Below are 15,514 nucleotides of genomic sequence, written 5' to 3' on the forward strand. Positions count from 1 at the left end.
ACAGAGATATTGGGAAAGGGAATAGATACAGAAATATACACAAAACCCAAACTGGCAATAGAGTAGGCCCAGCCACGTGGCAAAACAGTTCCCAGTCACCAAGAAGCTCCCCACTGTGCAGCAAAAGCAAAAGCCAGAGCACTCTCCAGAAGTTTCTGCCCCTTAAATAGAGGGTAAGCAGGAAAAAGAAGGTAATAAAGAATAACAAGATCCGGTGCCTACCCGTGGGATGGGATTATCCACCAAGATCAAGTTTTCACCTTAGGGTCCAGCAGCTAACCCTTAACCTGCAACAAACCTTCTACCCAACACTGCCATGTCTGCTAGACCATGTCCTGAAGTGCTACACCTACTCATTACATAAGAGGTGCTCTTTCACTGAAATACTGAAGACATTCTGGACTACATCAGGAACCATGAGGCTTGATGAGGCTATCATCCTCTCCTGCGTGATGCTAGTGAGGCTGAACCTGCAGCAGAACATCCAGTTTTGGTTTCCCAGTGCTCCCCTTACAGACAGCTTAGACAGCTGTGGAGAAACTGAAGATACCTCTAGAGAAACTACATCAGGAGAGATGCGGAGAAATTGAAGCTGGGGACCAAAGCACATGACCTACAGGGAAAGAGATGGAAGACAGGCAGCTTATCTATTTTGGTGAAAAGGATGCTACAGGGTGGCCCAAAGGCAGCTACAACTACCTGAAAGAGAGCTACAGCAGTGATAAAGATGTCAGGGTTTTTTAGGTTTGCATTTGCTTTGAGAGCTGTTTTTTTTCAGTGCCAGGGGATACACAAGGAAGAACGGTCAATGGCTAAGCATTGGAAGATTTGGTTTGGGCATTAAGGGTGGTAGAGCAGGGAAGACAAACCAGAAAACCTGCAGCAGCAACTTCAGCCTTGGAGGTTTTCAAGGCTCAGCAACCAAGGTCACGGCTGATCTAATGGCATGTTGGCAGTAGTCCTGCAGCAGGCTAGACTACAAGATCACCAGAAGCCTGTTGCAGCTGACATTGCTATGACTGTGAAAACCAAACCTAATTCCTTCCAAAATGCCATGCATGGTTACGTGTACAAGACCTCAATATTGCAAATTTTGGTACCCAGTTATGGAGTGAAAAAATTAAACACAAGAGAGTCACATCAGAAAAGTAATTATCCCATGTAAGCTCTCTTAGAAAATAATGTTTTACATATTATTCAAACATGCTGAGCTGGTAATCACCTGTTCTGAGCCTCCACTGAGTTTACAGAATTATAATGGCATTCTTCAGCTGCTGCCTGCACACCTGTTGAGAAAAAAACAAACCCATCAAAATGCTTGGAATAAAATGTCAGCGTTGTTCAAATAGTACATTTTACCAGATCAAACTGCTTTTACTAGTTCACTGTTAATGCATAATACTTCTACACACTATCTTTGTTCTTAAACATGTCTGAAAAAGAGAAGTTTCTTCACACTACCCATTTTTGCAAAGGAAAGAATTCAAATCACAGCAATTTGGTATAAGAGCTCTTAAGAGAAAAATCACAATGTCTGATGCTTTTAATTCTTATCTCTCAAATGTATATTTTTCTACAGGTAGCAACTACTGCAAAAATAGTAACTGCCAAAGGCTGCCAAAAAAAGCACATGGATTACAGTAGAATTGGTGCCTAGCTAAAACATACTGCATTAAAAATACAATAACAAGAGGAAAAAAAGGGGCAGGCTATGGGGAGTTTTCTGTTCCTCTTGCTCTCTTGACATTAGGTTGTCTTTGCCAGTTCTGGTTTAAAAAATGGAGATTGATCCAGCTTCTGTAATAATCCACAGTTATTTCCCTTTCAAGTTTCTTCTTCTCTTTTAAAACTGTACTAAAGGACAAACATAATTTCTCAAGGAAAAAACCCCACAGAAACTCTGAATCTGCAAGGATTGGAAAACAAACTAAGTGCATATAGAAAAGGTAAAAGGGACAAGAACTCTGCCAGGACCTCCAAAACGCACGATAAAGCATGAGAAGAAACTATTTGACTCTAACACTGAACTATGGCTCTGGAAGTTATTTCATTATATTAAAAGGGTCACAGGTAGCTGAAGTTAAACAAGCATTCCCCCTCAAGTAAAGCAAGGTTTGCAAACACAAGTACCTTCTTCATCTACAGAAATGCTGCGTATGATGACAGGACTGGAGTATGCCGGTAGCATCAGAGGTAAATTCGATGGTACAGCATAGCCACAGGGGACAGGAACAGAATATCCACCAGACAAGCTGGGACTGGCACATTCATCTTGAGGACTTGGCTCCGGTGATGAGGGTGGATCCTTGTCTTGGATGGGTGAAATATTTATGACAGAGTAGGGATTTACTTTAGCTGGAGGGCCTTCCACTGTAGGTCCTGATGTTTGTAGCTTCTCACTGCTTTCTGAATTATCATCCCCTTTAGGTGAAAAATTAAACAATTTCTTTTTTTTCAGTATCTGCTGAAGCTGCTCTCTGCAAATACCCTAAACACTGATACTATCACTGCCACACAAGTTGCTTACAATCTATGACTCACAGAATTTCCACACAGTAGTACAATCTTCCCCATTTTACAGGGGAGGAATGTGACAGAAGCAAAACAAGCTGCAGTGAGAGGATTTCTGATAGAAAAACAGTAACTGGATTCCAAATCCTAAAGAGGATTTCTGACAAGTAGTGAGGGTCCTCTTTCCCTTGTCCTAAGCATGGAGCTCCAAACAGCCTTCAACTCTGAAGGCTAAAAGCTAGGTTCTAAATTAATTTTGATGTTAAAAACACAAAAACCATTTTAGAAATAGCAATGAGGAGAGAAAAAGTTCACTGGAGGGACATTCATCATAGCAAAGTCCTCAAAATGTTCTGTTAATAAAAGGGGAAAGAAAATAACTTTCCAAGTTTTCTTTATGAAAATAAATGATTTTCTGTTACACAAAGTTCGTGGTATTTCTTCAGACATGCTGAGGCTGCAGAACCAAAGGTTCCTCTGAAGCATCATCCCAAGTGATCACAAGTTTTTGGGCTGTAACTACAATTTTCACAAAAGGGTAAGCTAGCAATGTTCAGGGAAAGATGGTATTGAAATTCCAGGTTATCAAAACTGCACAGTCATCTGAAGAGTCATCTGTCTTTGATTGCCATCAGCATAATGACTCTGCTTGCAAAAAGAAACTGGATCCACGTCAGCAAAATCATCTGCTGTCAACTCAAACAGATCACAGTGACTTCCAGGCTATACCTGGGAACACCTGCATGTAACAAATGTTTTAATGCTCAATGACATCTGGTTATGAGCAAAATTTATACATTCAGGCTCCATTTAGTTTTATGCATGTCATTGAAAGATCAGCAACCAGTAAGCTTAGATGTGAAAGCAGTTTATCTGGAGCCATCTGTATGGTATTAGAGCTGCAAGGACATAAATTTATGCCCGCAGCATGACGCTGTGACTGAGCCCAGTCTGTTGGTTTGGATGGGAAACCTCGCTGTAACTACACGTGGTCATTTATTATAGGTGCAGCTAGCAGGAACATTCAAAACACTTGTGTGGTATTTCCACAGAAACCTCTTTTAACAAGTATTTTGATTCCATCGTGAAGAAAAGGCATCCTATCATCATCTTGACTAGATAGCCTAGCGGAGGCTCAGCCTGACAGGCTGATTTACCTGTGGCATTGGCTTCTTGGTGCTCTATGTTACTTCCAGGACCAGGATGGGGAGGTGCAAGGGCTTGCCTGTCTGCTTCTGGTATCTCATCACCACTGTCAAAGTCAAACTGTTCTCCTTCCTCTTCCTCTTCATCGTCCATTTCCACAGCTTTTGGTTCATGATCCAGAGCTGTGCAGAAAGACAGGCTTTTGGTTGTTTGCTCTTAATAACAATTTTGCAGGACAAGTAAGTGTTCCATATTACAGATGAAGCTTGTAAAACAAACCCTTAGATTTTGGAACAGAACAAAAGCTCCCTGACACACTGATAAGCTTATGCAGTTTTCATAAATCCTTTAGTGTAAACAATGAAATTACTTGGAAGGCAATTAAGAAGCAATAATGCAAATACCCTTGCCTGTTTGCAGAATGAATCAAAAGACCTTTAGGAAAACACATAAATAGCAGAAGTTCACAGATTAATTTGTATAGAGGCTTTGGGACTCAAGTACTTCCTGTCTAACTCAAGTTTCTAAGTCTGTTCTTTCTTAACAATGCTGAAATGCAACTGACAAATTTTCTTCATTCACATCACAAGAGGCCAACAGATTGTTTTTCCTACTCCAATATGAGACACTTTTAAACCAAAGACTTTATTCAACATGCTGTTAGCCCTACTACCACACACAAGGTGCATTTTACTCAAGGTGTAGGGGTTGACTGTTCAGTTCTTAGCTTTGGAAAATCAGTGATTGATATAATTGCAGCCTAATATGGCTAGGAACTGGAGCATATAAGTGGTTTCTGGTATTTGCTTCTGAAGATGCTGCAGCACAAATTTGGCACAGTATATGGGACTGGGAACAAGGAGCAGGAAGATGTGCCTGGCAGTTTCCCTCCACGTTCTTACTCACAGTAGCCTGGACAACCCACAAAGATTTAAACTGTCTCACCTACTCCTCTTTTTTGTTGTGTGTTCACATTGCAAGAAGCCAGCTAGGCATTCAAACCTTCTGTCAGAGGCAATCCACAGAGAAGGCATAGTCAGAGCAGTGGCAGAAAGGGATGCTCAAACCCATCAGCCTCCTTCTTGCTTCCATAAGCCTTCACTGCAGCGCCGTCAAACAAAGGGCTTCACATCTCCCTCCCTAGACATGCTTTAGCTGTTCTCCCACCTTGTGGAGGAGAAACCCTTATTAGAAATCACCTTGAGGCAAAAATGCCATCTGTGATTTTTTTTTTAGCCTTGTTGACCTTCCTCCCAAGCTCTTCCTCAAACCCAGGATGAATATTTTCACACTGGTAATCAGCAACACACTTAAAATACTATATAAGAAAAGAGTAACTCTAAGCATTAAAGTATCTACTGGAACAGCTGAACAGATAAATACATCAACACATTAGGAGAAAATATGCGAAGCTGACAGGCTTCTGCCTGCCTCTCCTCAAGGTGACACAACACGAAAAACAAGGATGTCCTGTGTCATGAGGGTATTATCAGCTTTTCTACCATCCAGGCCACATTTTGTATCTTCATGACAACCCCGCCCCCAGACCACAGCTCCAGGCTGCTTAGATTGTCATGGTAATCAGCATTCCCGCCAAGGCTTCTGTTTCTTCAGGCAGGCTGAGCCAGCATATTTTATCACAGCCACAAATAACAAGATCTTTCAGGCAATCTCTCTGCAGGAGAAAAAGTGAACTAATTGCAAAAACGGTAAGGAACAAAAAAGGAGTTGTTCTGCATTTCCTGCTATGGTTTACAGCTAAAGCAGCAGGACATTTAATTTAATTTTAATGCTTTTTAAAAATCCAATTGTAGGAAGTCACCCTTTGGATTAAGGCCTTTCATTTTTGCTTCTGTCTGTTAGCAATGTGATTTTTTTTTCCCTGAAAGATGCAAGAAGTCCTGCAGAGCTCTTCGAAGTGATTTGAGACAATCACAGCCTTCTTCCCAAATCAGCATCTATCGGACCTGACTGTACTACTTGCTGCTTGACAGTAACAGAGAAAAGAAATAAAAAGAGACAGAGTGTTTTACTTCTGTCTTTTTGTTTTGTTTTCTTCATGTTTTCAGTGCGAGTACTTCCTATTTGGAAAACACAAACCTGTGAAACAGTGAGTGGAGTGGGTTTTGTGATAGCAGTACGTGACACGCCGGTGACGCAGGCGAGGCAGATAAGTAGACAGCAGTCACAAGCAGATCCAAAACTCTTCACACACAGCTATCTGCCTCTCCTTTCACTCTGCTATGCAAGTGAACCACCGAGTAACCACTCCAGATACATGAAGTAGCTCCGTCTGCACTTTGGTGTGAGGAAGGGGGAAGAGGAGGTTACTGGAACGAGTCGGTCATTTCTGCAGCATTAAGGCGCTCAGGAAACTGGGGCACTGCTGGAGCAAGGCTCAATGAGAGCCACGGAGCGCCCTGCTCACTGGAGGCGAATTCTAGGCACCAGCAAACGACGAAAAAACTTAATCACGTAAGCATACAAATGCCCAAGCCAGAGAGGGAAGCAGCAGGCATCTCTGAATTTGTGTGCGTGCTCGCTCTCAGAGCCTCTGGATCCGAGTACTTCCTTAGGGCATCTAAGGGTAACTCAGGTATCAGATGCCAGATAACTCTCTACTTTCACACTGATGCGATTCCCCAGGCACTCAAATCCAGCTCAGTGCCATTTCTCACAGACAGAGAGGATCTGTCACTGGAGGGGAAAAAAGTAATTTGAGACACCGAAAGACAAAGCAATGACTCAGGACCCAGGAGCAAAAACTGGTCAAGTGATACACAATTCTCCTTCTACACGCCTCTTCATTCTCCCGACAAAAGCAACCAAATCATCTTTTACAACTGCGGAAAGAAATCTTAAGACAGGATTAAGATGGAGCTTAATGCTGCCTTCTTTCTTTTACTCAGAAATGTTTGCTTTGCACCATAACTGAACGAGACACAGAACTGGGCACTATAGCATCAGCCAAATTATCCTCAAAATCACATCACTGATGAGATAGCCAGCTAAGATGACAAGACAGGCCAAAAGGAGAAATCCTTTTCTCAGATTACAGTGTCTTTTGAAAGGGCAGACTGGAGACAAGCATCCTCCTCACTTCAGAAGGCTTTCAAACTGTACTTCAGCTCTGTATCACTTATACATTTGCTTAATTCGGCAGGTATAAAGATGAACTTCAACCCTTTAAATTTAGAGATCCTTTCAGTCTCACACTTGATAAAAAGTATTCTCTTTAAACTCTTAATCTCAAGGGCACACTATTTCATTTGATTGAAAAAGGACTTTAATAATGATAATAGAGAGTCTAAAGGGCAGATGAATACAGACCATGTCATGAAAAGAAAAAAAACATCTTCAGTAACTACAGCTTTGGAACTGTACTTTTTTCTACAGTTGTTTTATGTCAACACACACCAAAGCACTTGTGAAGTGCTACAGTAAATTAGGAAGACACAGAGCATACACTTGGGCTAAATCTGGCTACAATAAAACCACCACAGCTCTTGCAAAATTTCATGCTCATGAAGAAAGTCCCAATTCCTCCAATCCTTTAACTGAAAATCAAAAGTCAAGCCAAAAGTGCCTTTCCAGGCAACGATGCCTGCAGATAAACTGTAAGGGCGAGGAGGGAATTTCCAAAGGCATGCCCCACTCATACCCCCCAAAATACCACACACAGGACAACTACTTTGTTGGGGTTATTTTTACATAATGTCAAAATGCCTTTTTTTTTTCTTTATTTTTTTTTCCCAAAGTAATAATCACAGACTGCTTGGCACTACAGAGCCTGCCTGGAATTCATTGGAAACATTAAATTAGTCACTAAAAATCCAATCTGCCCTTTCACCTCTACTCAACACCCTTAACAACTTTGCATGTACCAATCAGAGCTTTAAGGATGTGTTAATTGATAACACTTTTTCATCTTATCGCCAAAGTACTCTCGAACATTTGCTTTGCAAATGTTTTGGGGAAATCCCTGCATTTCTAGAAATGTTTATTTGGAGTTCTAAAGCATTAAAAGAAACAAACACAACAACAGCAACAACAAATTGCCTTCAAGTTAAATTAAGGGTGAAAGTGTACACTCAGGATTAGAAGAAGGAATACATACTCCAATAATGGTTAGCACAACACATGGGTTTATGACTTCTTTCAGTGGTATGCTATTCAGTGAAACGACTTCTTCTTAAGCTTACTTCAAAACCAAACTAACTCAGGGTGCGTTTAGAGAGACCTGCTGGGGCATAAGCAAATCTAAACAATTTTTAGATGCTCTGCCAATTGCAAAGCATTCTTGGCACCATCTGCTTTGCCGTTCATTTGCCTTAAACTATTTATAGGTCAATGTAAAACAGGTACAGAGTAAAAAGAGTGACACTCATTTTAAAACAGAGATTAAGCTAGTGAAGCTTCATTAATAGTTTACCTCAACAGTTCTTTTAGAGATACAGAAGCAAAACAAAACAGCTTTGCACTTACTGTCAAGCACGCTTCAAATGCAGTGCAAACACACAGTGGGGTAGAGAGGGGGAAAGGTACCCCAAAACTCCGTCCTCCCCCAGAATTGCGTAAACCAGAGATGATCCTGAAGAAATCAGCTGAGTTTACTCCATGGAAAAGCACGATAAAAGAAGAAACAAACAGAACCCCAAGCAGGAACTGTTTGGCAGTCTGGAGCATGGTAACGACAGACCTGGACACCCTGGACATAAACAGGCATGCTGCCACCAAGAAATAGGAGTAATTTATGCTATAGAATTGTATTTTAAGGTTTGAGAAACGTCTCTAGAAATCCAGGTAAAGCCACCATGTAATTGGGAATGTCATCTTTGCAATCATAGTCCTTGTTTTTAAAGTCATCTGGGGAACATGGAACAAAGAGAGGAAAAGCATCTACTGCATTCGAAAAATCCCACCGCATCAGCTGGAAAGAGACCCTTGAAGGTTATCTTGTTCAAACCCTCTGCAGTCAGCAGGGACGTCTTGAACTAGATCAGGTTGCTCAGGGCCCTATGACAAAGAATCCTCTGGAGTGTGTGGGACAGAGCAAATATGTATGTTCCTAGAAACAAAACCTATTTTCACTTTCTCTGATAGTCAATTCTCTCCCAACACATAATTATTTAACTTTGGGGGGAGGGGAGGTCAGGACTATAGTCTATAGTATAATCTCTCCTGCATATGTTTGTTTTTTTTTCTGAATGACAAATGCTCTTAGTCACTCTTCTCATACCTTACACTGACCATTACACAAAAGGTACAAATGCTTCAGGTAAAAAATATTTAAATTGTTATTTAGTGAAGAAAAAATGAATACGATTGCAGCTAAAGCAGACTGGACTGGCAGGAAATGCTTGTTCTTATTCCCAGCTGCACTTTTAAAACACTTTAAAACATTTATCTTTTTTTACTCACTTAGTTTGGATCACAGTAAGACACTTGGGACTGCATAAATCCACCTTCAAAACAAATCTTCCCAGTGTTTCAGCTTTCTACAAATTCTTGAGTGTCTTGAAATGCTGAAAACTTCTTTTTTTAACTCACTAGCTCAATATATTTTTAGGTATTATAACTTTCCGTAAACTTCCAAAGGTTATAAAGCAAATGGCCAAACAGGGCAATCAGAGTGCTTCTTATTTAAATTCCAGAGATTTCTCAGATGCTTGCCTTGCAGACTCTTATTTCTGAAGAGCTAAAAATCTGCCAAGGTCCTTGTGCAAGTGCACAATACAGAAATAAGAAATGGAAGTCCACAGATATTGGGAAATAACTGAAATTTTGAAGTTACTGCTTTTGTAAAACTAACCATGTGGGCCCAAGTTGACTGTGCTCCATGATGAATGGCATCTCAAGCTGTTCACTTTTTATTTCAGGTGAAATTTCACAGCAGAGGTTTGGCATTTGTCAGGAAGGCAAACTTTATGCTAGTAAACACTCACACCTGCAATAGGTCCCAAATTTGGCCAGCTTCTAAACCTCTGGAAAATGAAGGCTGAATTATATTCAACAGGAACTTGCCAAAAGGTTTTAAGAGACTCAGGTGCCACTGGTCAGCATCTCCTTTCTCTCAGCCAGAAAGCAACACAGTATTTTTACTACTTCACATCTCCTACTTGTGAACACTACTTCAAGTATCAGGACATAAAATCAAAGTCATTCTTCTGCCCTTAGTGGTATCCAGAGTAAGCATTTCTCCTCTGCTCTTCCCCACATGACATCTCTACTGGCACCTGAAAAGGGATAGGGGTAAGGCATGCCTGGGCAGGGCAGGAGGGACCCTGAAAGAGGAAGACTGACTCTTAGAAGCAAGTACTCCTGCAAAGGCTTCCATTCACTGGCGCTTCCAAGTCAGAGTGTGACATTTGCTCTGCAGCGCACCACTGGCTTCTCATACAGTAACATGGGTGGAAAGTGTCTGCTTTGCTGGGGGGAAAATCTAAAGCAAAACTGTGTATACAAGAACAGGTAAGTGAGCACTCATTCCCATGGGAAGCAGATCAGAGCCAAGGACTTCCATTGCCCTTTCACTTGCAGTTGTGCTAAGCTGGCACTGCAGGAAACCCAGGTCCCTGTGGTGCAGCCAGGCTGCTAATTATGCAAAGCTCATGCTTGCATCCAAAGCGCAACCACAACGTCTGAGTTACAAGTCTCTGTGGAACAGTTACCCAGAAAACCCCAATAAAACCAGTACACATACATGCAAAACCTGTTTCCAGTGACAGAAACAAGAGTAAAACTACATGAATTAACAGGCTGTCCCTGCAAATTAACAACAAAGAAATACACAAAATGCCTCTTCAGTATTTCATAAGTGCATTACATGCTAATTATGTTGTCGGGCATGCATAGAAGACATTATTCTTCTGGATAAAAAACAAACTCAAAATTGAAGTCAGAATCTGTCTGCCCAAGTTTCAGAGACTGAGAGCAATAGAATCCCTAACACTCAAGCCTTCTGAAATAAAGCTCAGATCTGTGGATGTTAGGAAGGGTCACAAATACCCAAACCATTGAGCTTTACAAACGACCGTAGTGATAGGTTTTTGTGTAAGAGCACGACAGACTGAGATTATCTTACTTCACACTTTTTCTAAGGAGAAAGGGCAGTAAAATAGCAATGCTCTCACTGAAGTAGAGATGAACACAGGAAGGTTGTATGAACAGCTACAGCATACATGAATCCTAAACACCTAATACAGATGCAGGATACATAAGAATTCCCCCAAACCCTTCCCCCCAAGCAAAACAAAACCACTAAAACCCCAATACTCATTTTCTCCCATCCCCCATGGCCTCCCAATTAGGCCCCAAACAGGCCAAAATTCACTGTGGAAGCAGCCTCCAGGGTACCCCTACATAGTTACCAGATAAGGATCCCTCCAGAGAGTTGAAAGGAAAAGGGAGAAAAGAGGACAAATTGACCATGCCACTTACTTTTACAGTGTTTGTAGGATTTATGGGCTTGAATAACAAAACTACGATAACCGGGGGCAACCAGTTCATCCCCTGGCTCAGATCTTGGTCTTTGTAGTTCTTTTGGGGAAATCTGGGATAACCTGGAACCCCTCAAAACACAACAGTTACTCACAATGCTACAAACTCAGCTTAAAGCTGAGGTGCAAAAAAATCTTAAATCTAATCTAAGAACATTAGACACGATCTAGCGTGTCCAGAGAATAGCAGCAGCAACACCAGCAGATCTGTATTACTTTCTAACTCCACAAGAAACTTTTCAGTGCTGGCTACACTACAATCAGAAAGGCTGCTACCTAAAATCAGCATTTTGTGACCACTTACTTGAACTGCCTTTCTATTTGGCACATTGGTGACAGGGGTCTTGCCTGCCATGGCCAGAAATGTAGACCAAGCCTGTTTTCAAGCAGACATTCTCCACTGCAGCACCATGTTAGTAGTCTCTGCCATTAAAATTTTACTGAGGAATGCTGATGCAGACCAAGTGAAGTCCTAGAAAGATGCAGTAAGGAAAGTATGTGCAGCCAGTATTTGGAAATCTGCATAAATATGTGACAGATGCCTATCCATGCTGGAAAACATCTATTCATATTAATGCCTATAGGCTTTCCACCAATATTAAAGAGATACTGATACACTTAAAAAGCATCAAAGTTATCAGTTCGAATTAGTGTCCATGTCACCAGGCACCTCATATGAGGTATAGCCATAAAAACACAAAAGCTCCATTACTGCCTAACACATCTGATGGCAGAGATAGGTGTTGATGATGGCTGTGAGGCCAAGCTCAGTCTCAGCTGCTGCGCATACAAACTGCTGAACTTGCATACAACTCGCTGCCAAAAGGACAAACCACACAGAGAAAGGCAAAACCAGAGAGCTTTACTCAAGGATGATTCACACAGATGAAAATCTAGAAATCCACTGGGAAAAGGGAGCATGTAGCTCTGGCTGTGCAGGGATAAAGCATGCTGGCCAAGAGTCTTGAGAAGAAAAAGGGAGAATAGACATTTTCTAGGAAATGTATTTTTTACCACAGAGTTGATAGATCTGTGAGAAAAGCACAGTTTTAAAGGAAATTCCCACCATTAAGAGCAGTCTGGCCCAGTCTTTATTTCTCATAGTTTTGGGTTTTTTTCCTAGCAGGTATCATCTATTAATACATACTTTTCTAAAAAACTACTTTTTACATTGAACTAATTACTGTTTAATTATTTGAGGAATGCACATTTCTCTTACACACTCTGTTAAATTCTAATCAGTAACACAAAACTGCTGTATCATCTGGTAACGCCTTGGGCTGAAAGGCCTTGAAGAGTAATTGGGAATTCTCATGAAGTAGAAAGTGACCCTGGAGGCATGAGATCCCACTTCTGCAGGAAAAAAACCCATACACTTCAGATACATAAACTGTCTCACATAAAGAGACCTGAAACCAATACAGGGCAAAAGCTTAAGTATCCTAGGTCTTGGATCACCGCTAGCAACATGACTTCATTTTTGGATCACATTTCTTCCTCTACTTTTCCAGAATCACACAATACTTCCTAGACCAAACTTTCAGACAACTTTGGGCAGCAGGAAGCCTAAATTCTCAGCCTGAACAACACTTATCTATCAAGGTCAAAAGTAAAGCTCTTGCTGGCACTCCCCTACAGCAGACCTACCGGCACCTGACTTCCTTTATCAGCATGGGAGGCATTCATATGCTCAGCTTCCTCCCATGACAGTGGCCCAGGTTGGGTACAGAAGACAGACACAGTCTCAAAGATAGACTTGTCTTTTTGAACACCTTGCCACAGATTCCTGTTTTCCAACAATACCTCCATCTAACACTTCCAGAGCACTGCATGCAACCTGTTCACATGCTTAAAAATAACTTCTTTGTGCTTTCTCTTCAATGTGTTCTGAACAAGTAAACCATCTAGAAATCAACCTCTGCAGCAACTTACAGCATCATATACCACAGAAAAACTCATGGACTAGAACAGAATGGTTATGTCCTGGAAATCCAGGGTAGTATTGGAAATACTTTCACCCACTTGCTTCAGCTGCTACCTCTTTGCCCAAACCAAAGTGCACTACACAGACAAACTTTGTTCCCACATCAATTATATGCAAAGTCTGAGAATCCATTATCCCAATAACTACTGAGGAGGGAGTTTTAAAGTACCTCTGTTCTTCACATTTGCTGCCTTGCCCTTCTTTGCCCTAAAATACTAAGATGCTATTACAGCTCAAAAAAAGCCTCCAAAAACCAAACCTGCACAATGTATCTGCAGGATTCAAGCAAACTCATGAAAACAGTAATTCTTACATCAAGATTTACTTACTGACTCTCCAAAATCCTGGTTTACACCATTTTAATACTGTTATACTGCTTCCACCAGAAATTCTACCACCTCAGAGAATATTGGCTTGAGCTGGGCAACAATGGTGTTTCCTTGGGAACTTTCAATTCACCAGCCTCAGAGTCCTTCTCACTGCCTCCTTTCATTGGCCACAGAGGGGAAGGAAGTTCTGCCTTGGCCCCAACATCACCTGAAGACAACTGTCACAGCCAAACTTCACGATTCAGAGCTTCAGTCAGTCCACAAAGAAGTCAGGAAGGAATTTCTTCCAACATGAAGTGCTCTTAAGAATCTGGCTGGTAGATGTTTTTTGTTCTTCATGTACAAACATGAGTGGGTCTCCATCAGATATGCAAATGAGAAAGATCAGCCTTAGCCAAAGTTAATTTTACTTCCACCTTCCTTTGCAACACAAAAGACTGGTAAGAGCCCATGGGCATGTTCCACTGAACTAGTTCATTGCTCCCAGGGAAGCAGATGGGTTTCTTCTTGTCTCTCCCTGAAACATACAGAAGTGGGAAATGTAGAGACTGGGAAGCTGCCCATCAGTGTCAGTATCTCCATGGCACTGGAATGCACATATCCTTCTTCCAGCCCCTGGAGAAAACTGTACCAGTGTAACTGAAGATTTTTCAGACCTATCATGCTTTCATCTAACCAAAGTCATTGAGCTCAAGAACAGACTATTCAACAATAAGGTGTAAACCTGCAATAACCCTTCTGTAGCAGACTAAAATCATGAAACTATGACAAGGTTGTATTTCCTGTAAAGATTATTTCTATTAAGAAGAAAAGTCTATAGAGGAGATTTCAAAGGGTTTTGTTTGTTGGTTTGTTTGGGGAGGGGTGGTGGTGTTTAGTTGGTTGGGTTATTTATGTTTTCCTTAGATTGCTATGCATAGTTTCAGTTCCTCTCTGCAGCAAAGACACTAACTTATAATACAAACAAGTTTTTGTTCATGCACAAGATAAAAGAATTATAACAATGTATTAATAAAGGTAATCTCTCTGTAAACTGTATAGCACAATCATTACAGAGGCTTTAGACACAGTGAGTGAATATTTACTGTGATCAGTTGTTTGGTAGCATCTTACCCTGGGCAGTTAATACTAGATATAAGCCCTCTTATATGTTCTTTAACCGTTTGGGAAAAAAAAAAAAATCACAACTTGACTTACACGAACCCTCACTGAGAGAATACTCAAAAATCTATACAAATTCCACTACATTTTGTCTTTTAAGCAAACAATACCAATTACCCTAGAGCAAAGATAAAGTTTTGCTTCATTCCCGTGGAAGCCCTTTATCTCATCATCAGTTGCTGTTTTCAATCAACGCAACTGTGTCTCGTCCCTGCACACAGCTAGCAAGTTCAGTCCAGCACTAAAGTCACCTTACAGAGCAGCTGAGTGAACAGAAAAAATCCCAACTATTTAGGGGAAAAAAAGCACCAAGCACTACCAAGTAGGATTAAGTCAACATCTCAGAAATCTATGGCAGTAAATTTTATTTGATCATCTAATACATTATAAGCATACCACAAAGATTTTAATCTATTACTTCAAAGGGAAAAAAGATTTAATTGTATCTACATAAATTCTGTTTTCTTTGTAGATGCTAAAAAAGGAAATGTTTTAATTTAATATATTTATTTTCTTTCCCTTTCTTTTGTTTCCCAATACTCATATCCTAGGGGAAAAAAAATCACAGTTAGGAGTGGCACATGACACCATGGCTCCACTTCAGCAATAGGAATTTTCTCGTTACTCTTTGTTACATAGCTTGTCCGAACTGTCACACAAAATAATTGATCTTTACCTTAAACAATGCATTTTCCTTTATTTACCAAGAGAAATGTCATCTTTAAAAATAAACAAATTGTTCTGTTACAGATGAGATGTCAGACACCAGCAAGTTACTGCCAGCTTCAAAAACAAGAGACCATTGATAACTACAATACATATTCTGTTCTTCTGAAATCTTGGCTCTCCCTTTATCACTATTTGTAACTGTCTGCATGCTGAAA

At 40.8% G+C, this 15,514-nt stretch overlaps 1 protein-coding gene across 8 annotated transcripts in view; it reads right to left on the reverse strand.

The window, feature by feature from the left end:
- ARHGEF10 (Rho guanine nucleotide exchange factor 10) overlaps nucleotides 1-15,514 on the reverse strand; it is a 109,973-nt gene that overhangs the window by 75,725 nt on the left and 18,734 nt on the right. For 7 of the 8 annotated variants that reach the window (XM_064145859.1, XM_064145854.1, XM_064145855.1 and 4 more), the window contains 3 exons: nucleotides 3,669-3,839; nucleotides 2,131-2,421; nucleotides 1,223-1,286 (listed from right to left, as the gene is read on the reverse strand). In XM_064145859.1, the coding sequence (XP_064001929.1) occupies nucleotides 1,223-1,286; nucleotides 2,131-2,421; nucleotides 3,669-3,810 (497 nt within the window). In that variant the 5' untranslated portion in view covers nucleotides 3,811-3,839. Of the gene's footprint in view, nucleotides 1-1,222; nucleotides 1,287-2,130; nucleotides 2,422-3,668; nucleotides 3,840-13,469; nucleotides 13,983-15,514 lie in introns of those variants that run through there. The other variant, XM_064145860.1, reaches the window with a different exon arrangement.

This window comes from Pogoniulus pusillus, chromosome 7 (assembly GCF_015220805.1).
Source record: "Pogoniulus pusillus isolate bPogPus1 chromosome 7, bPogPus1.pri, whole genome shotgun sequence".
Lineage (NCBI taxonomy): Eukaryota > Metazoa > Chordata > Aves > Piciformes > Lybiidae > Pogoniulus > Pogoniulus pusillus.